At 47.5% G+C, this 23,002-nt stretch overlaps 1 protein-coding gene across 1 annotated transcript in view; it reads right to left on the bottom strand.

The window, feature by feature from the left end:
* Positions 1-23,002, bottom strand: part of LOC139413994 (glypican-5-like) — a 169,608-nt gene that overhangs the window by 87,883 nt on the left and 58,723 nt on the right. Inside the window, exon 4 of the mRNA XM_071161879.1 lies at positions 15,059-15,224. Within this exon, the coding sequence (XP_071017980.1) occupies positions 15,059-15,224 (166 nt within the window). The remainder of the gene's footprint in view (positions 1-15,058; positions 15,225-23,002) is intronic.

The following is a 23,002-nucleotide window of genomic DNA, read 5'->3' as shown; positions in this document are numbered from 1 at the left end:
GTTGAGTCTGCAGATAAGAATATGATGATTGACAGAGTGGAAAGCCTTGGCCAGGTCGATGAAGACGGCTGCACAGTACTGTCTTTTATCTATGGCGGTTATGATAGCGTTTAGGACCTTGAGCGTGGCTGAGGTGCACCCGTGACCAGCTTGGAAACCAGATTGCATAGCGGAGAAGGTACGGTGGGATTCTAAATGGTCGGTGATCTGTTTGTTCACTTGGCTTTCAAAGACTTGCTTAGGAGCTAGAAGTACGAGACATAGAACTACCATGTCTGTCGGCTCCATCTTCCTCAACTTGGATTCTAGTAGACTGTATACATAGATCTCTAGGATTACCTCTATTGTGGGTGATGTCACAATATAAAGATCTACGGTCCAACATCTTTCAGCAACTAGGTCCAATCCAGCAACTAGGTCCAATCCAGCCAGTTTAGAAGCGTCCATGAGAACATCTCCCCGTTATCCTTCATCAGCCTGGGGCTCATCTTTCAGCAACTAGGTCCAATCCAGTCAGTTTAGAAGCGTCCATGAGAACATCTCCCCGTTATCCTTCATCAGCCTGGGGCCCTCCTGACTGCAACCCAGGGAATCGTATCCTTTAATCTCCTCCTGACTGCCACCCAGGGAATCAAATCCTATAATATCCTCCTCCTGAGACACACTATTAATTAATAAGAACTTGATGCTAACGGGGCCCTCCTCCACTTCCTCTCCTCCTTCCTCTCATTCTGCTTCCCCCCCTCGCAGGAAATCCATGTCTTTCCTGCTAGCAAAAACTAAACTCATTTTAGAACCCGTCTCTGTCTCTGCTACTAAACTCTTTTAGAACCTGTCTCTGTGTCTGCTACTAAACTCCTTTTAGAACCTGTCTCTGTGTCTGCTACTAAACTCCTTTTAGAACCTGTCTCTGTGTCTGCTACTAAACTCCTTTTAGAACCCGTCTGTGTCTGCTACTAAACTCCTTTTAGAACCTGTCTCTGTGTCTGCTACTAAACTCCTTTTAGAACCTGTCTCTGTGTCTGCTACTAAACTCCTTTTAGAACCTGTCTCTGTGTCTGCTACTAAACTCCTTTTAGAACCCGTCTCTGTGTCTGCTACTAAACTCCTTTTAGAACCTGTCTCTGTGTCTGCTACTAAACTCCTTTTAGAACCTGTCTCTGTCTGCTACTAAACTCCTTTTAGAACCTGTCTCTGTGTCTGCTACTAAACTCCTTTAAGAACCTGTCTCTGTGTCTGCTACTAAACTCCTTTTAGAACCCGTCTCTGTGTCTGCTACTAAACTCCTTTTAGAACCCGTGTCTGCTACTAAACTCATTTTAGACCCCGTCTCTGAACGTATGGACGTACGGCTTCCCAGCACAACACAGAACATATGGCTTCCCATCACAACACAGAACATATGGCTTCCCATCACAACACAGAACATATGGCTTCCCAGCACAACACAGAACATATGACTTCCCACCACAACACAGAACATATGACTTCCCATCACAACACAGAACGTATGGCTTCCCACCACAACACAGAACATATGGCTTCCCATCACAACACAGAACGTATGGAACATAATTTTACGTGCAAAACAGACAGAGGCTACATCCCAAATTGCCCCCTATTCCCTACACAGTGCAATGCTTTTGACCAGAACCCTATAGAACCCTATTCCCTACATTGTCCACTATTTTGGGACCAGAACCCTATTGGCCCTGTATAGGGAAAAGGCAGTGACTCTAGGATTTATGCTGCAAAATTCCCTGCATACTATGTGAGGGCTTGACCAATCACCTCAGTATTTACTCATAAAACTGTCAAATCCTTTCAATGTTACGGGATAAACTGCCTCCTCAACCACCGCACAACAAGAGGGCTCGCCATTCCACCCTACACAGAGGAAGTGATCCCACCGCACAACAAGAGGACTCACCATTCCACCCTACACAGAGGTAGTGATCCCATCACCACAACAAGAGGACTCCCCATTCCACCCTACACAGAGGAAGTGATCCCATCACCACAACAAGAGGACTCGCCATTCCACCCTACACAGAGGTAGTGATCCCATCACCACACAACAAGAGGACTCCCCATTCCACCCTACACAGAGGTAGTGATCCCACCACCACAACAAGAGGACTCCCCATTCCACCCTACACAGAGGAAGTGATCCCATCACCACAACAAGAGGACTCACCATTCCACCCTACACAGAGGAAGTGATCCCATCACCACAACAAGAGGACTCCCCATTCCACCCTACACAGAGGAAGTGATCCCATCACCACACAACAAGAGGACTCCCCATTCCACCCTACACAGAGGAAGTGATCCCATCACCACAACAAGAGGGCTCCCCATTCCACCCTACACAGAGGAAGGGATCCCACCACCACAACAAGAGGACTCACCATTCCACCCTACACAGAGGTAGTGATCCCATCACCACAACAAGAGGACTCCCCATTCCACCCTACACAGAGGAAGTGATCCCACCACCGCACACCAAGAGGACTCCCCATTCCACCCTACACAGAGGTAGTGATCCCACCACCGCACAACAAGAGGACTCGCCATTCCACCCTACACAGAGGTAGTGATCCCACCGCCACACCAAGAGGACTCGCCATTCCACCCTACACAGAGGTAGTGATCCCACCGCCACACCAAGAGGACTCCCCATTCCACCCTACACAGAGGTAGTGATCCCACCGCCACACCAAGAGGACTCCCCATTCCACCCTACACAGAGGTAGTGATCCCACCGCCACACCAAGAGGACTCCCCATTCCACCCTACACAGAGGTAGTGATCCCATCACCACAACAAGAGGACTCGCCATTCCACCCTACACAGAGGTAGTGATCCCATCACCACAACAAGAGGACTCCCCATTCCACCCTACACAGAGGAAGTGATCCCATCACCACAACAAGAGGACTCACCATTCCACCCTACACAGAGGAAGTGATCCCATCACCACAACTAGAGGACTTCTCTTTCCACCCTACACAGAGGAAGTGATCCCATCACCACAACAAGAGGACTCACCATTCCACCCTAAACAGAGGAAGTGATCCCATCACCACAACAAGAGGACTCACCATTCCACCCTACACAGAGGAAGTGATCCCACCACCACAACAAGAGGGCTCCCCATTCCACCCTACACAGAGGTAGTGATCCCATCACCACAACAAGAGGACTCCCCATTCCACCCTACACAGAGGAAGTGATCCCATCACCACAACAAGAGGGCTCCCCATTCCACCCTACACAGAGGTAGTGATCCCATCACCACAACAAGAGGACTCACCATTCCACCCTACACAGAGGAAGTGATCCCATCACCACAACAAGAGGGCTCGCCATTCCACCCTACACAGAGGAAGTGATCCCACCACCACAACAAGAGGAATCCCCATTCCACCCTACACAGAGGAAGTGATCCCACCACCACAACAAGAGGACTCACCATTCCACCCTACACAGAGGAAGTGATCCCACCACCACAACAAGAGGACTCACCATTCCACCCTACACAGAGGTAGTGATCCCATCACCACAACAAGAGGACTCCCCATTCCACCCTACACAGAGGAAGTGATCCCATCACCACAACAAGAGGACTCCCCATTCCACCCTACACAGAGGTAGTGATCCCATCACCACAACAAGAGGGCTCGCCATTCCACCCTACAGAGGAAGTGATCCCACCGTACAACAAGAGGACTCCCCATTCCACCCTACAGAGGTAGTGATCCCATCACCACAACAAGAGGACTCCCCATTCCACCCTACACAGAGGAAGTGATCCCACCACCACAACAAGAGGGCTCGCCATTCCACCCTACACAGAGGAAGTGATCCCACCGTACAACAAGAGGGCTCGCCATTTCACCCTACACAGAGGTAGTGATCCCATCACCACAACAAGAGGACTCCCCATTCCACCCTACACAGAGGAAGTGATCCCACCACCACAACAAGAGGGCTCGCCATTCCACCCTACACAGAGGAAGTGATCCCACCGTACAACAAGAGGGCTCGCCATTTCACCCTACACAGAGGTAGTGATCCCATCACCACAACAAGAGGACTCCCCATTCCACCCTACACAGAGGAAGTGATCCCATCACCACAACAAGAGGGCTCGCCATTCCACCCTACACAGAGGAAGTGATCCCACCACCACAACAAGAGGACTCGCCATTTCACCCTACACAGAGGTAGTGATCCCACCGTACAACAAGAGGACTCCCCATTCCACCCTACACAGAGGAAGTGATCCCATCACCACAACAAGAGGACTCCCCATTCCACCCTACACAGAGGAAGTGATCCCATCACCACAACAAGAGGACTCCCCATTCCACCCTACACAGAGGAAGTGATCCCATCACCACAACAAGAGGACTCCCCATTCCACCCTACACAGAGGTAGTGATCCCATCACCACAACAAGAGGACTCCCCATTCCACCCTACACAGAGGTAGTGATCCCACCACCACAACAAGAGGACTCCCCATTCCACCCTACACAGAGGAAGTGATCCCATCACCACAACAAGAGGACTCGCCATTCCACCCTACACAGAGGTAGTGATCCCATCACCACACAACAAGAGGACTCCCCATTCCACCCTACACAGAGGAAGTGATCCCACCACCACAACAAGAGGACTCACCATTCCACCCTACACAGAGGAAGTGATCCCATCACCACAACTAGAGGACTTCTCTTTCCACCCTACACAGAGGAAGTGATCCCATCACCACAACAAGAGGACTCACCATTCCACCCTACACAGAGGAAGTGATCCCACCACCACAACAAGAGGGCTCCCCATTCCACCCTACACAGAGGTAGTGATCCCATCACCACAACAAGAGGACTCCCCATTCCACCCTACACAGAGGAAGTGATCCCATCACCACAACAAGAGGGCTCCCCATTCCACCCTACACAGAGGTAGTGATCCCATCACCACAACAAGAGGACTCACCATTCCACCCTACACAGAGGAAGTGATCCCATCACCACAACAAGAGGGCTCGCCATTCCACCCTACACAGAGGAAGTGATCCCACCACCACAACAAGAGGACTCCCCATTCCACCCTACACAGAGGAAGTGATCCCACCACCACAACAAGAGGACTCACCATTCCACCCTACACAGAGGAAGTGATCCCACCACCACAACAAGAGGACTCACCATTCCACCCTACACAGAGGTAGTGATCCCATCACCACAACAAGAGGACTCCCCATTCCACCCTACACAGAGGAAGTGATCCCATCACCACAACAAGAGGACTCCCCATTCCACCCTACACAGAGGTAGTGATCCCATCACCACAACAAGAGGGCTCGCCATTCCACCCTACAGAGGAAGTGATCCCACCGTACAACAAGAGGACTCCCCATTCCACCCTACAGAGGTAGTGATCCCATCACCACAACAAGAGGACTCCCCATTCCACCCTACACAGAGGAAGTGATCCCACCACCACAACAAGAGGGCTCGCCATTCCACCCTACACAGAGGAAGTGATCCCACCGTACAACAAGAGGGCTCGCCATTTCACCCTACACAGAGGTAGTGATCCCATCACCACAACAAGAGGACTCCCCATTCCACCCTACACAGAGGAAGTGATCCCACCACCACAACAAGAGGGCTCGCCATTCCACCCTACACAGAGGAAGTGATCCCACCGTACAACAAGAGGGCTCGCCATTTCACCCTACACAGAGGTAGTGATCCCATCACCACAACAAGAGGACTCCCCATTCCACCCTACACAGAGGAAGTGATCCCATCACCACAACAAGAGGGCTCGCCATTCCACCCTACACAGAGGAAGTGATCCCACCACCACAACAAGAGGACTCGCCATTTCACCCTACACAGAGGTAGTGATCCCACCGTACAACAAGAGGACTCCCCATTCCACCCTACACAGAGGAAGTGATCCCATCACCACAACAAGAGGACTCCCCATTCCACCCTACACAGAGGAAGTGATCCCATCACCACAACAAGAGGACTCCCCATTCCACCCTACACAGAGGAAGTGATCCCATCACCACAACAAGAGGACTCCCCATTCCACCCTACACAGAGGTAGTGATCCCATCACCACAACAAGAGGACTCCCCATTCCACCCTACACAGAGGAAGTGATCCCATCACCACAACAAGAGGACTCCCCATTCCACCCTACACAGAGGTAGTGATCCCATCACCACAACAAGAGGACTCCCCATTCCACCCTACACAGAGGTAGTGATCCCACCACCACAACAAGAGGACTCCCCATTCCACCCTACACAGAGGAAGTGATCCCATCACCACAACAAGAGGACTCCCCATTCCACCCTACACAGAGGAAGTGATCCCATCACCACAACAAGAGGACTCCCCATTCCACCCTACACAGAGGTAGTGATCCCATCACCACAACAAGAGGACTCCCCATTCCACCCTACACAGAGGTAGTGATCCCACCACCACAACAAGAGGACTCCCCATTCCACCCTACACAGAGGTAGTGATCCCATCACCACAACAAGAGGACTCCCCATTCCACCCTACACAGAGGTAGTGATCCCATCACCACAACAAGAGGACTCCCCATTCCACCCTACACAGAGGAAGTGATCCCATCACCACAACAAGAGGACTCCCCATTCCACCCTACACAGAGGAAGTGATCCCATCACCACAACAAGAGGACTCCCCATTCCACCCTACACAGAGGTAGTGATCCCACCACCACAACAAGAGGACTCCCCATTCCACCCTACACAGAGGTAGTGATCCCCACCACCACAACAAGAGGACTCCCCATTCCACCCTACACAGAGGAAGTGATCCCATCACCACAACAATCACAGGGCAGATATCATTGAATTGTATCCAAACATAATCCTGTTAAAAACCTGTTTCAGATCCAAAGGAGGGCTGATTGGATCGGATTCCCTTAGGAGGTTGTCAAAAACCCATATCTTAATCTCCCCCAACAACGTGATCTATAATCTACGGTAATCTCATCCTATTAACTCTGATCTGATAGCATCAGGACATGATTGGGAGGATTAAGGAAGAAAGCGGAGAAAAACACAAAAGGTGTATTTATGTATATGATTATGATGCTTGGAGACGGCCTAACCAATAGGAACCAGGAAACATGACCTAACTAATAGGAACCAGGAAACATGGCCTAACCAATAGGAACCAGGAAACATGGCCTAACCAATAGGAACCAGGAAACATGGCCTAACTAATAGGAACCAGGAAACACGGCCTAACCAATAGGAACCAGGAAACATGGCCTAACCAATAGGAACCAGGAAACATGACCTAACTAATAGGAACCAGGAAACATGGCCTAACTAATAGGAACCAGGAAACATGGCCTAACCAATAGGAACCAGGAAACATGGCCTAACCAATAGGAACCAGGAAACATGACCTAACTAATAGGAACCAGGAAACATGGCCTAACTAATAGGAACCAGGAAACACGGCCTAACCAATAGGAACCAGGAAACATGGCCTAACCAATAGGAACCAGGAAACACGGCCTAACCAATAGGAACCAGGAAACACGGCCTAACCAATAGGAACCAGGAAACACGGCCTAACCAATAGGAACCAGGAAACACGGCCTAACCAATAGGAACCAGGAAACATGATCTAACCAATAGGAACCAGGAAACATGGCCTAACTAATAGGAACCAGGAAACATGGCCTAACTAATAGGAACCAGGAAACACGGCCTAACCAATAGGAACCAGGAAACACGGCCTAACCAATAGGAACCAGGAAACACGGCCTAACCAAAAGGAACCAGGAAACACGGCCTAAACAATAGGAACCAGGAAACACGGCCTAACCAATAAGAACCAGGAAACATGGCCTAACCAATAGGAACCAGGAAACATGGCCTAACCAATAGGAGCCAGGAAACATGGCCTAACTAAAAGGAACCAGAAAACATGAACCAAGACAGATATACAGTGAACCATGACAGATATACAGTGGACCATGACAGACTGATATACAGTGAACCATGACAGATATACAGTGGACCATGACAGACTGATATACAGTGGACCATGACAGACAGATATACAGTGAACCATGACAGACAGATATACAGTGGACCATGACAGACAGATATACAGTGGACCATGACAGACTGATATACAGTGGACCATGACAGATATACAGTGGACCATGACAGACAGATATACAGTGAACCATGACAGACTGATATACAGTGGACCATGACAGACTGATATACAGTGGACCATGACAGATATACAGTGGACCATGACAGACAGATATACAGTGAACCATGACAGACTGATATACAGTGGACCATGACAGACTGATATACAGTGGACCATAACAGAAATACAGTGGACCATGACAGACAGATATATAGTGAACCATGACAGACTGATATACAGTGGACCATAACAGACTGATATACAGTGGACCATGACAGACTGATATACAGTGAACCATGACAGATTGATATACAGTGGACCATTACAGACTGATATACAGTGGACCATGACAGACTGATATACAGTGGACCATGACAGACTGATATACAGTGGACCAAGACAGATATACAGTGGACCAAGACAGATATACAGTGGACCATGACAGATAAACAGTGGACCATGACAGACTGATATACAGTGGACCATGACAGATATACAGTGGACCATGACAGACTGATATACAGTGGACCATGACAGACTGATATACAGTGGACCATAACAGAAATACAGTGGACCATGACAGATATATAGTGAACCATGACAGACTGATATACAGTGGACCATGACAGACTGATATACAGTGGACCATGACAGACTGATATACAGTGGACCATGACAGACTGATATACAGTGGACCAAGACAGATATACAGTGAACCATGACAGATATACAGTGGACCATGACAGACTGATATACAGTGGACCACGACAGACTGATATACAGTGGACCACGACTGATATACAGTGGACCATGACAGACTGATATACAGTGGACCATGACAGACTGATATATAGTGGACCATGACAGATATACAGTGAACCATGACAGATATACAGTGGACCATGACAGACTGATATACAGTGGACCATGACAGACTGATATACAGTGGACCATGACAGACTGATATATAGTGGACCATGACAGATATACAGTGAACCATGACAGATATACAGTGGACCATGACAGACTGATATACAGTGGACCATGACAGACTGATATACAGTGGACCATGACAGACTGATATACAGTGGACCAAAACAGACTGATATACAGTGAACCATGACAGACTGATATACAGTGGACCAAGACAGATATACAGTGGACCAAAACAGACTGATATACAGTGGACCATGTCAGACTGATATACAGTGGACCAAGACAGATATACAGTGAACCATGACAGATATACAGTGGACAATGACAGACTGATATACAGTGGACCAAGACAGATATACAGTGGACCATGACAGACTGATATACAGTGAACCACGACAGATAGAGAGGAAGGAAGGCCACTAGCCCTGTCTGTTCAGTGTGACAGAGGCTGCGTCCCCAACGGGGCCCTGGTCAAAGTAGGGCACTACGTAGGATAGGATACCATTTGGGACGGAGGTTGACAAAGTGTGACAAAGCGTGTGATCGTAGGGACGGACGGATGTTGACATATGGAGACTCCCTGAGAGAGAAACAGATTATTGTCCCACGGACCGCTGGGGAAGCAGCTGACATTTACACAGGACTTTCTTCTGCATTGCATCAGTGATCCCCATTAAATCACGTTCAGCCTGCGTCGTCTTTGATGATCGTTCTACAGCTACAAGAGCAGTGCTATTATAAGGTCTTCTGTAATTTGACCTGAGATCAGCTGAGACGTGTTACCAAGTTGACCTATGCTATTATACGGTCTTCAGTAATCTGACCTGAGATCAGCTGAGACGTGTTACTAAATTGACCTATGCTATTATACGGTCTTCAGTAATCTGACCTGAGATCAGCTGAGACATGTTACCAAGTTGACCTATGCTATTATACAGTCTTCTGTAATCAGATCTGAGATCAGGTGTTACCGAGCTGAGTTGGTTAAACTCACTCCTCAGATTGTTCCGTATTTTGCTTTTGGTGGAGCAGCTGGCTAAGTTGTTTCCAGAGAGAGAGACAGACAGAGGACGTGAGGAAGGAAACTAAGATGTTTCCAGAGAGAGAGACAGACAGAGGACGTGAGGAAGGAAACTAAGATGTTTCCAGAGAGAGAGACAGAGGACGTGAGGAAGGAAACTAAGATGTTTCCAGAGAGACAGACAGAGGACGTGAGGAAGGTAACTAAGATGTTTCCAGAGAGAGAGAGACAGACAGAGGACGTGAGGAAGGTAACTAAGATGTTTCCAGAGAGACAGACAGAGGACGTGAGGAAGGAAACTAAGATGTTTCCAGAGAGACAGACAGAGGACGTGAGGAAGGAAACTAAGATGTTTCCAGAGAGAGAGAGACAGAGGACGTGAGGAAGGAAACTAAGATGTTTCCAGAGAGACAGACAGAGGACGTGAGGAAGGAAACTAAGATGTTTCCAGAGAGACAGACAGAGGACGTGAGGAAGGAAACTAAGATGTTTCCAGAGAGAGAGACAGAGGACGTGAGGAAGGAAACTAAGATGTTTCCAGAGAGACAGACAGAGGACGTGAGGAAGGAAACTAAGATGTTTCCAGAGAGAGAGACAGAGGACGTGAGGAAGGAAACGAAGATGTTTCCAGAGAGACAGACAGAGGACGTGAGGAAGGTAACTAAGATGTTTCCAGAGAGAGACAGAGGACGTGAGGAAGGAAACTAAGATGTTTCCAGAGAGACAGACAGAGGACATGAGGAAGGTAACTAAGATGTTTCCAGAGAGACAGACAGAGGACGTCAGGAAGGTAACTAAGATGTTTCCAGAGAGAGAGACAGAGGACGTGAGGAAGGAAACTAAGATGTTTCCAGAGAGACAGACAGAGGACGTGAGGAAGGTAACTAAGATGTTTCCAGAGAGAGACAGAGGACGTGAGGAAGGTAACTAAGATGTTTCCAGAGAGAGAGACAGACAGAGGACGTGAGGAAGGTAACTAAGATGTTTCCAGAGAGAGAGACCGACAGAGGACGTGAGGAAGGAAACTAAGATGTTTCCAGAGAGAGACAGAGGACGTGAGGAAGGAAACTAAGATGTTTCCAGAGAGAGAGAGACAGAGGACGTGAGGAAGGTAACTAAGATGTTTCCAGAGAGAGAGACCGACAGAGGACGTGAGGAAGGAAACTAAGATGTTTCCAGAGAGAGAGAGACAGAGGACGTGAGGAAGGAAACTAAGATGTTTCCAGAGAGAGAGACAGACAGAGGACGTGAGGAAGGAAACTAAGATGTTTCCAGAGAGAGAGACAGACAGAGGACGTGAGGAAGGAAACTAAGATGTTTCCAGAGAGAGAGACAGACAGAGGACGTGAGGAAGGTAACTAAGATGTTTCCAGAGAGAGAGATAGAGGACGTGAGGAAGGAAACTAAGATGTTTCCAGAGAGAGAGACAGACAGAGGACGTGAGGAAGGTAACTAAGATGTTTCCAGAGAGAGAGACAGAGGACGTGAGGAAGGTAACTAAGTTGTTTCCAGAGAGAGAGAGACAGAGGACGTGAGGAAGGTAACTAAGATGTTTCCAGAGAGAGAGACAGAGGACGTGAGGAAGGAAACTAAGATGTTTCCAGAGACAGACAGAGGACGTGAGGAAGGAAACTAAGATGTTTCCAGAGACAGACAGAGGACGTGAGGAAGGTAACTAAGATGTTTCCAGAGAGAGAGAGACAGAGGACGTGAGGAAGGTAACTAAGATGTTTCCAGAGAGAGAGACAGAGGACGTGAGGAAGGTAACTAAGTTGTTTCCAGAGAGAGAGACAGAGGACGTGAGGAAGGAAACTAAGATGTTTCCAGAGAGAGAGAGAGAGGACGTGAGGAAGGAAACTAAGATGTTTCCAGAGAGAGAGACAGAGGACGTGAGGAAGGTAACTAAGATGTTTCCAGAGAGAGAGACAGAGGACGTGAGGAAGGTAACTAAGATGTTTCCAGAGAGAGAGACAGAGGACGTGAGGAAGGAAACTAAGATGTTTCCAGAGAGAGAGAGACAGAGGACGTGAGGAAGGAAACTAAGATGTTTCCAGAGAGAGAGACAGAGGACGTGAGGAAGGAAACTAAGATGTTTCCAGACAGAGGACGTGAGGAAGGTAACTAAGTTGTTTCCAGAGAGAGAGACAGAGGACGTGAGGAAGGTAACTAAGATGTTTCCAGAGAGAGAGACAGAGGACGTGAGGAAGGTAACTAAGATGTTTCCAGAGAGAGAGACAGAGGACGTGAGGAAGGTAACTAAGATGTTTCCAGAGAGAGAGAGAGAGGACGTGAGGAAGGAAACTAAGATGTTTCCAGAGAGAGAGACAGAGGACGTGAGGAAGGAAACTAAGATGTTTCCAGAGAGAGAGAGACAGAGGACGTGAGGAAGGAAACTAAGATGTTTCCAGAGAGAGAGACAGAGGACGTGAGGAAGGAAACTAAGATGTTTCCAGAGAGAGAGAGACAGAGGACGTGAGGAAGGAAACTAAGATGTTTCCAGAGAGAGAGACAGACAGAGGACGTGAGGAAGGTAACTAAGTTGTTTCCAGAGAGAGAGACAGAGGACGTGAGGAAGGTACAGTGCCTTGCGAAAGTATTCGGCCCCCTTGAACTTTGCGACCTTTTGCCACATTTCAGGCTTCAAACATAAAGATATAAAACTGTATTTTTTTGTGAAGAATCAACAACAAGTGGGACACAATCATGAAGTGGAACGACATTTATTGGATATTCTTTTCTTCAGCAGGGACAGGGAAGATGGTTAAAATTGATGGGAAGATGGATGGAGCCAAATACAGGACCATTCTGGAAGAAAACCTGATGGAGTCTGCAAAAGACCTGAGACTGGGACGGAGATTTGTCTTCCAACAAGACAATGATCCAAAACATAAAGCAAAATCTACAATGGAATGGTTCAAAAATAAACATATCCAGGTGTTAGAATGGCCAAGTCAAAGTCCAGACCTGAATCCAATCGAGAATCTGTGGAAAGAACTGAAAACTGCTGTTCACAAATGCTCTCCATCCAACCTCACTGAGCTCGAGCTGTTTTGCAAGGAGGAATGGGAAAACATTTCAGTCTCTCGATGTGCAAAACTGATAGAGACATACCCCAAGCGACTTACAGCTGTAATCGCAGCAAAAGGTGGCGCTACAAAGTATTAACTTAAGGGGGCTGAATAATTTTGCACGCCCAATTTTTCAGTTTTTGATTTGTTAAAAAAGTTTGAAATATCCAATAAATGTCCCTCCACTTCATGATTATGTCCCACTTGTTGTTGATTCTTCACAAAAAAATACAGTTTTATATCTTTATGTTTGAAGCCTGAAATGTGGCAAAAGGTCGCACAGTTCAAGGGGGCCGAATACTTTCGCAAGGCACTGTAACTAAGATGTTTCCAGAGAGAGAGAGACAGACAGAGGACGTGAGGAAGGTAACTAAGATGTTTCCAGAGAGAGAGAGACAGACAGAGGACGTGAGGAAGGAAACTAAGATGTTTCCAGAGAGAGAGAGAGAGGACGTGAGGAAGAAAACTAAGATTTTTTCCAGAGAGAGAGACAGACAGAGGACGTGAGGAAGGAAACTAAGATGTTTCCAGAGAGAGAGACAGAGGACGTGAGAAAGGTAAATCAGTTGTTGTGTGACAGACAGAGTAAGGTAAATCAGTTGTTGTGTGACAGACAGAGGAAGGAAACTCAGTTGTTGCGTGACAGACAGAGGAAGGTAACTCAGTTGTTGTGTGACAGACAGAGGAAGGTAACTCAGTTGTTGTGTGACAGACAGAGGAAGGAAACTCAAGTGTTGCGTGACAGACAGAGGAAGGAAACTCAGTTGTTGTGTGACAGACAGAGGAAGGAAACTCAGTTGTTGCGTGACAGACAGAGGAAGGTAACTCAGTTGTTGTGTGACAGACAGAGGACGTGAGGAAGGAAACTAAGTTGTTGTTGTGACAGACAGAGGACGTGAGGAAGGAAACTCAGTTGTGTGACAGACAGAGGACGTGAGGAAGGAAACTAAGTTGTTGTTGTGACAGACAGAGGACGTGAGGAAGGAAACTCAGTTGTTGCGTGACAGACAGAGGAAGTGAGGAAGGAAACTAAGTTGTTGTTGTGACAGACAGAGGACGTGAGGAAGGAAACTCAGTTGTGTGACAGACAGAGGACGTGAGGAAGGTAACTCAGTTGTTGTGTGACAGACAAAGGAAGGTAACTCAGTTGTTGTGTGACAGAGGAAGGTAACTCAGTTGTGTGACAGACAGAGGACGTGAGGAAGGTAACTCAGTTGTTGTGTGACAGACAGAGGAAGGAAACTCAGTTGTTGTGTGACAGACAGAGGAAGGAAACTCAGTTGTTGTGTGACAGACAGAGGAAGGTAACTCAGTTGTTGTGTGACAGACAGAGGAAGGAAACTCAGTTGTTGCGTGACAGACAGAGGAAGGTAACTCAGTTGTTGTGACAGACAGAGGACGTGAGGAAGGTAACTCAGTTGTGTGACAGACAGAGGACGTGAGGAAGGTAACTCAGTTGTTGCGTGACAGACAGAGGAAGGTAACTCAGTTGTTGCGTGACAGACAGAGGACGTGAAGAAGGTAACTCAGTTGTGTGACAGACAGAGGAAGGTAACTCAGTTGTGTGACAGACAGAGGAAGGAAACTCAGTTGTTGTGTGACAGACAGAGGAAGGAAACTCAGTTGTTGTGTGACAGACAGAGGAAGGAAACTCAGTTGTTGTGTGACAGACAGAGGAAGGAAACTCAGTTGTTGCGTGACAGACAGAGGAAGGTAACTCAGTTGTGTGACAGCGTGCTGCCGTGAAATGAACAAGGCTGAAACCTGAAGTAGTCAAAGGTGACTTACGTTTAGAGACCGTCATGACCTTCCTCTTGACCTCTCCACCCCCTGATCCGCCACACCCATCCTCGTCATCACAGTCTCCGCTGTAGCCACGCCCCTCACCATGGCCGCTTCCTGTTTCGATCAGATCCAACGTTCCAAACTTGGGGATGGACTTCCCCTGCAGCAGCTGGAACAGAAAGAGACAGAACACTTAGTCTGCCTCCCCAAACGACACCCTAGTCCCTATATAGTGCACTATAGAACCCTATTCCCTATATAGTGCACTACTTTAGACCAGGGCCCTATAGAACCCTAGTCCCTATATAGTGCACTACTTTAAACCAGGGCCCTATAGAACCCTAGTCCCTATATAGTGCACTACTTTAAACTAGGGACCTATAGAACCCTATTCCCTATATATTGCACTACTTTAGACCAGGGCCCTATAGAACTCTATTCCCTATATAGTGCACTACTTTAGACCAGGGCCCTATAGAACCCTAGTCCCTACATAGTGCACTACTTTAGACCAGGGCCCTATAGAACCCTATTCCCTACATAGTGCACTACTGTAGACCAGGGCCCTATAGAACCCTAGTCCCTATATAGTGCACTACTGTAGACCAGGGCCCTATAGAACCCTAGTCCCTACATAGTGCACTACTTTAGACCAGGGCCCTATAGAACCCTATTCCCTATATAGTGCACTACTGTAGACCAGGGCCCTATAGAACCCTAGTCCCTATATAGTGCACTACTTTAGACCAGGGCCCTATAGAACCCTAGTCCCTACATAGTGCACTACTTTAGGCCAGGGCCCTATAGAACCCTTTTCCCTACATAGTGCACTACTTTAGACCAGGGCCCTATAGAACCCTAGTCCCTACATAGTGCACTACTTTAGGCCAGGGCCCTATAGAACCCTAGTCCCTATATAGTGCACTACTTTAGACCAGAGCCCTATAGAACCCTAGTCCCTATATAGTGCACTACTTTAGACCAGAGCCCTATAGAACCCTATTCCCTATATAGTGCACTACTTTAGACCAGGGCCCTATAGAACCCTATTCCCTATATAGTGCACTACTTTAAACCAGGGCCCTATAGAACCCTAGTCCCTATATACCTATATACTGCACTACTTTAAACCAGGGCCCTATAGAACCCTATTCCCTATATATAGTGCACTACTGTCGTCCAGGGCCCTATAGAACCATATTCCCTATATAGTGCACTACTGTAGACCAGGGCCCTATAGAACCCTAGTCCCTATATAGTGCACTACTGTAGACCAGGGCCCTATAGAACCCTAGTCCCTACATAGTGCACTACTTTAGACCAGGGCCCTATAGAACCCTATTCCCTATATAGTGCACTACTGTAGACCAGGGCCCTATAGAACCCTAGTCCCTATATAGTGCACTACTTTAGACCAGGGCCCTATAGAACCCTAGTCCCTACATAGTGCACTACTTTAGGCCAGGGCCCTATAGAACCCTTTTCCCTACATAGTGCACTACTTTAGACCAGGGCCCTATAGAACCCTAGTCCCTATATACTGCACTACTTTAAACCAGGGCCCTATAGAACCCTATTCCCTATATATAGTGCACTACTGTCGTCCAGTGCCCTATAGAACCATATTCCCTATATAGTGCACTACTTTAGACCAGAGCCCTATTCCCTATATAGTGCACTACTTTAGACCAGGGCCCTATAGAACCCTATTCCCTATATATAGTACACTACTTTAGACCAGGGCCCTATATAACCCTATATATAGTACACTACTTTAGACCAGGGCCCTATAGAACCCTATTCCCTATATATAGTACACTACTCTAAACCAGGACAATATAGAACCCTATTCCCTATATATAGTACACTACTTTAGACCAGGGCCCTATATAACCCTATATATAGTACACTACTTTAGACCAGGGCCCTATAGAACCCTATTCCCTATATATAGTACACTACTTTAGACCAGGGCCCTATAGAACCCTATTCCCTATATATAGTACACTACTCTAAACCAGGACAATATAGAACCCTATTCCCTATATATAGTACACTACTTTAGACCAGGGCCCTATATAACCCTATATATAGTACACTACTTTAGACCAGGGCCCTATAGAACCCTATTCCCTATATATAGTACACTACTTTAGACCAGGGCCCTATAGAACCCTATTCCCTATATATAGTACACTACTTTAGACCAGGGCCCTATAGAACCCTATTCCCTATATATAGTGCACTACTTTAGACCAGGGCCCTATAGAACCCTATTCCCTATATATAGTACACTACTTTAGACCAGGGCCCTATAGAACCCTATTCCCTATATATAGTGCACTACTGTAGACCAGGGCCCTATAGAACCCTATTCCCTATATATAGTGCACTGCTTTAGACCAGGGCCCTATAGAACCCTATTCCCTATATATAGTGCACTACTTTAGACCAGGGCCCTATAGAACCCTATTCCCTATATATAGTGCACTACTTTAGACCAGGGCCCTATAGAACCCTATTCCCTATATATAGTACACTACTTTAGACCAGGGCACACAGGGCTCTGTAGTAAAAGTAAAGATACCTTAATAGAAAATGACTCACGTAAAAGTGAAAATTACCCAGTAAAACACTACTTGAGTAAAAGTCTAAAAGTATTTGGTTTTACGTATACTAAGTATCAAAGTAAAAGTATAAATCATTTAAAATCCCTGATATTAAGCAAATCAGACGGCACCTTTTCTATTTTTTTATTTACGGATAGCCAGGGGCATACTCCAACACGAAGACATCAATTACAGATAGCCAGGGGCATACTCCAACACGAAGACATCAATTACAGATAGCCAGGGGCATACTCCAACACGAAGACATCAATTACAGATAGCCAGGGGCATACTCCAACACGAAGACATCAATTACAGATAGCCAGGGGCATACTCCAACACGAAGACATCAATTACAGATAGCCAGGGGCATACTCCAACACGAAGACATCAATTACAGATAGCCAGGGGCATACTCCAACACGAAGACATCAATTACAGATAGCCAGGGGCATACTCCAACACGAAGACATCAATTACAGATAGCCAGGGGCATACTCCAACACGAAGACATCAATTACAGATAGCAAGAGGCATACTCCAACACGAAGACATCAATTACAGATAGCAAGAGGCATACTCCAACACGAAGACATCAATTACAGATAGCCAGGGGCATACTCCAACACGAAGACATCAATTACAGATAGCAAGAGGCATACTCCAAGACGAAGACATCAATTACAGATAGCCAGGGGCATACTCCAACACGAAGACATCATTACAGATAGCCAGGGGCATACTCCAACACGAAGACATCAATTACAGATAGCAAGAGGCATACTCCAACACGAAGACATCAATTACAGATAGCCAGGGGCATACTCCAACACGAAGACATCAATTACAGATAGCCAGGGGCATACTCCAACACGAAGACATCAATTACAGATAGCCAGGGGCATACTCCAACACGAAGACATCAATTACAGATAGCCAGGGGCATACTCCAACACGAAGACATCAATTACAGATAGCCAGGGGCATACTCCAACACGAAGACATCAATTACAGATAGCAAGAGGCATACTCCAACACGAAGACATCAATTACAGATAGCAAGAGGCATACTCCAACACGAAGACATCAATTACAGATAGCCAGGGGCATACTCCAACACGAAGACATCAATTACAGATAGCAAGAGGCATACTCCAAGACGAAGACATCAATTACAGATAGCCAGGGGCATACTCCAACACGAAGACATCAATTACAGATAGCAAGAGGCATACTCCAACACGAAGACATCAATTACAGATAGCCAGGGGCATACTCCAACACGAAGACATCAATTACAGATAGCAAGAGGCATACTCCAAGACGAAGACATCAATTACAGATAGCCAGGGGCATACTCCAACACGAAGACATCAATTACAGATAGCCAGGGGCATACTCCAACACGAAGACATCAATTACAGATAGCCAGGGGCATACTCCAACACGAAGACATCAATTACAGATAGTCAGGGGCATACTCCAACACGAAGACATCAATTACAGATAGCCAGGGGCATACTCCAACACGAAGACATCAATTACAGATAGCCAGGGGCATACTCCAACACTAAGACATCAATTACAGATAGCCAGGGGCATACTCCAACACGAAGACATCAATTACAGATAGCCAGGGGCATACTCCAACACGAAGACATCAATTACAGATAGCCAGGGGCATACTCCAACACGAATACATCAATTACAGATAGCCAGAGGCATACTCCAACACGAAGACATCAATTACAGATAGCCAGGGGCATACTCCAACACGAAGACATCAATTACAGATAGCCAGGGGCATACTCCAACACGAAGACATCAATTACAGATAGACAGGGGCATACTCCAACACGAAGACATCAATTACAGATAGCCAGGGGCATACTCCAACACGAAGACATCAATTACAGATAGCCAGGGGCATACTCCAACACGAAGACATCAATTACAGATAGCCAGGGGCATACTCCAACACGAAGACATCAATTACAGATAGCCAGGGGCATACTCCAACACGAAGACATCAATTACAGATAGCCAGAGGCATACTCCAACACGAAGACATCAATTACAGATAGCCAGGGGCATACTCCAACACGAAGACATCAATTACAGATAGCCAGGGGCATACTCCAACACGAAGACATCAATTACAGATAGCCAGGGGCACACTCCAACACGAAGACATCAATTACAAACTCTCTGTTTAGTGAGTCCTCCAGATCAGAGGCAGTAGGGATGACCAGGGATGTTCTCTGTTTAGTGAGTCCTCCAGATCAGAGGCAGTAGGGATGACCAGGGATGTTCTCTGTTTACTGAGTCCTCCAGATCAGAGGCAGTAGGGATGACCAGGGATGTTCTCTGTTTACTGAGTCCTCCAGATCAGAGGCAGTAGGGATGACCAGGAAGTTTCTCTGTTTAGTGAGTCCTCCAGATCAGAGGCAGTAGGGATGACCAGGGATGTTCTCTGTTTACTGAGTCCTCCAGATCAGAGGCAGTAGGGATGACCAGGGATATTCTCTGTTTAGTGAGTCCTCCAGATCAGAGGCAGTAGGGATGACCAGGGATATTCTCTGTTTAGTGAGTCCTCCAGATCAGAGGCAGTAGGGATGACCAGGGATGTTCTCTGTTTAGTGAGTCCTCCAGATCAGAGGCAGTAGGGATGACCAGGGATGTTCTCTGTTTAGTGAGTCCACCAGATCAGAGGCAGTAGGGATGACCAGGGATGTTCTCTGTTTAGTGAGTCTATCAGATCAGAGGCAGTAGGGATGACCAGGGATGTTCTCTGTTTAGTGAGTCCTCCAGATCAGAGGCAGTAGGGATGACCAGGGATGTTCTCTTGATAAGTGTGTGAATTGGACCACTTTCCTGTCCTGCTCAGCATTCAAAATGGAACTAGTACTTTTTAGTGTCAGGGAAAATGTAAGGAGTAAAAAGTCCATTATTTTCTTTAAGAATGGAGTCAAGTAAAAGTTGTCCGAAATATAAATAGCAAAGTCAAGTACTGATACCCCCCAAAAAACGACTTAAGTAGTACTTTAACGGGATTGCTCGACGCTAGAGGTTAAGTAGTACTTTCAAGTATTTTTCCTTCAGTACTTTACTTTTTTGTGTAATGCATATATTCCTCTCAGTAGAGACCCAATCAAAAGACTTTGTGATCTTCATCTGTACATCATCTGTTCATCTGTACCAGGGAAACACATCCAAATTAATTGAATAATTTAAATGCATGGAGGGGAGAGAGAGAGAAACAGACAGCCAGAGAGACGAGAGAGAGAGAGAGAGAGACAGACAGCCAGAGAGACGAGAGAGACAGACAGACAGCCAGAGAGACGAGAGAGAGACAGACAGCCAGAGAGACGAGAGAGAGAGAGAGACGAGAGAGAGAGACAGACAGCCAGAGAGACGAGAGAGAGACAGACAGCCAGAGAGACGAGAGAGAGACAGACAGCCAGAGAGACGAGAGAGAGACAGACAGCCAGAGAGACGAGAGAGAGACAGACAGCCAGAGAGACGAGAGAGAGAGACAAGAGAGAGAGAGAGACAGACAGCCAGAGAGACGAGAGAGAGACAGACAGCGAGAGAGACAGACAGCAAGAGAGACAGACAGCCAGAGAGACGAGAGAGACAGACAGCAAGAGAGACGAGAGAGACAGATAGCCAGAGAGACGAGAGAGAGAGAGACGAGAGAGAGAGAGAGAGACAGACACCCAGAGAGACGAGAGAGAGACAGACAGCCAGAGAGACGAGAGAGAGAGAGAGAGACGAGAGAGAGACAGACAGCCAGAGAGGAGAGAGAGACAGACAGCCAGAGAGACGAGAGAGACAGACAGCCAGAGAGACGAGAGAGACAGACAGCCAGAGAGACGAGAGAGACAGACAGCCAGAGAGACGAGAGAGACAGACAGCAAGAGAGACGAGAGAGACAGACAGCAAGAGAGACGAGAGAGACAGACAGCCAGAGAGACGAGAGAGACAGACAGCAAGAGAGACAGACAGCCAGAGAGACGAGAGATACGGACAGCAAGAGAGACGAGAGAGACGGACAGCCAGAGAGACGAGAGAGACAGACAGCAAGAGAGACGAGAGAGACAGACAGCAAGAGAGACGAGAGAGACAGACAGCCAGAGAGACGAGAGAGACAGACAGCAAGAGAGACGAGAGAGACAGACAGCAAGAGAGACGAGAGAGACTTACAGCCAGAGAGACGAGCGAGAGAGACAGACAGCAAGAGAGACGCGAGAGACAGACAGCAAGAGAGATGCGAGAGACAGACAGCAAGAGAGACGCGAGAGACAGACAGCAAGAGAGACAAGAGAGAGACAGACAGCGAGAGAGACAGACAGCCAGAGAGACGAGAGAGACAGACAGCCAGAGAGACGAGAGAGACGAGAGACGAGAGACAGCCAGAGAAACGAGAGACGAGAGACGAGAGAGAGACAGACAGCAAGAGAGACGAGAGAGACGAGAGAGAGAGAGAGAGACAGACAGCCAGAGAGACGAGAGAGACAGACAGCCAGAGAGACGAGAGAGACAGACAGCCAGAGAGACGAGAGAGACAGACAGCCAGAGAGACGAGAGAGAGCAAGAGAGACGAGAGAGACAGACAGCCAGAGAGACGAGAGAGACAGACAGCAAGAGAGACAGACAGCCAGAGAGACGAGAGATACGGACAGCAAGAGAGACGAGAGAGACAGACAGCCAGAGAGACGAGAGAGACAGACAGCCAGAGAGACGAGAGAGACAGACAGCAAGAGAGACGAGAGAGACAGACAGCCAGAGAGACGAGAGAGACAGACAGCAAGAGAGACGAGAGAGACAGACAGCAAGAGAGACGAGAGAGACAGACAGCAAGAGAGACGCGAGAGACAGACAGCAAGAGAGACGCGAGAGACAGACAGCAAGAGAGACGAGAGAGAGACAGACAGCGAGAGAGACAGACAGCCAGAGAGACGAGAGAGACAGACAGCCAGAGAGACGAGAGAGACGAGAGACAGCCAGAGAAACGAGAGACGAGAGAGACGAGAGAGAGACAGACAGCAAGAGAGACGAGAGAGACGAGAGAGAGAGAGAGACAGACAGCCAGAGAGACGAGAGAGACAGACAGCAAGAGAGACGAGAGAGACAGACACCCAGAGAGACAAGAGAGACGAGAGACGAGAGACAGCCAGAGAAACGAGAGACGAGAGAGACGAGAGAGAGACAGACAGCAAGAGAGACGAGAGAGACGAGAGAGAGAGAGACAGACAGCCAGAGAGACGAGAGAGGAGAGAGACACAAGAGAGACGAGAGAGAGGAGAGACGAGAGAGACGAGAGACAGACAGACAG

The sequence above is a fragment of the Oncorhynchus clarkii genome, chromosome 7 (assembly GCF_045791955.1).
Source record: "Oncorhynchus clarkii lewisi isolate Uvic-CL-2024 chromosome 7, UVic_Ocla_1.0, whole genome shotgun sequence".
NCBI lineage: Eukaryota > Metazoa > Chordata > Actinopteri > Salmoniformes > Salmonidae > Oncorhynchus > Oncorhynchus clarkii.
The sequence above is the reverse complement of the archived record's forward strand: the minus strand, read 5'-3'. Positions and strand labels throughout refer to the sequence as shown.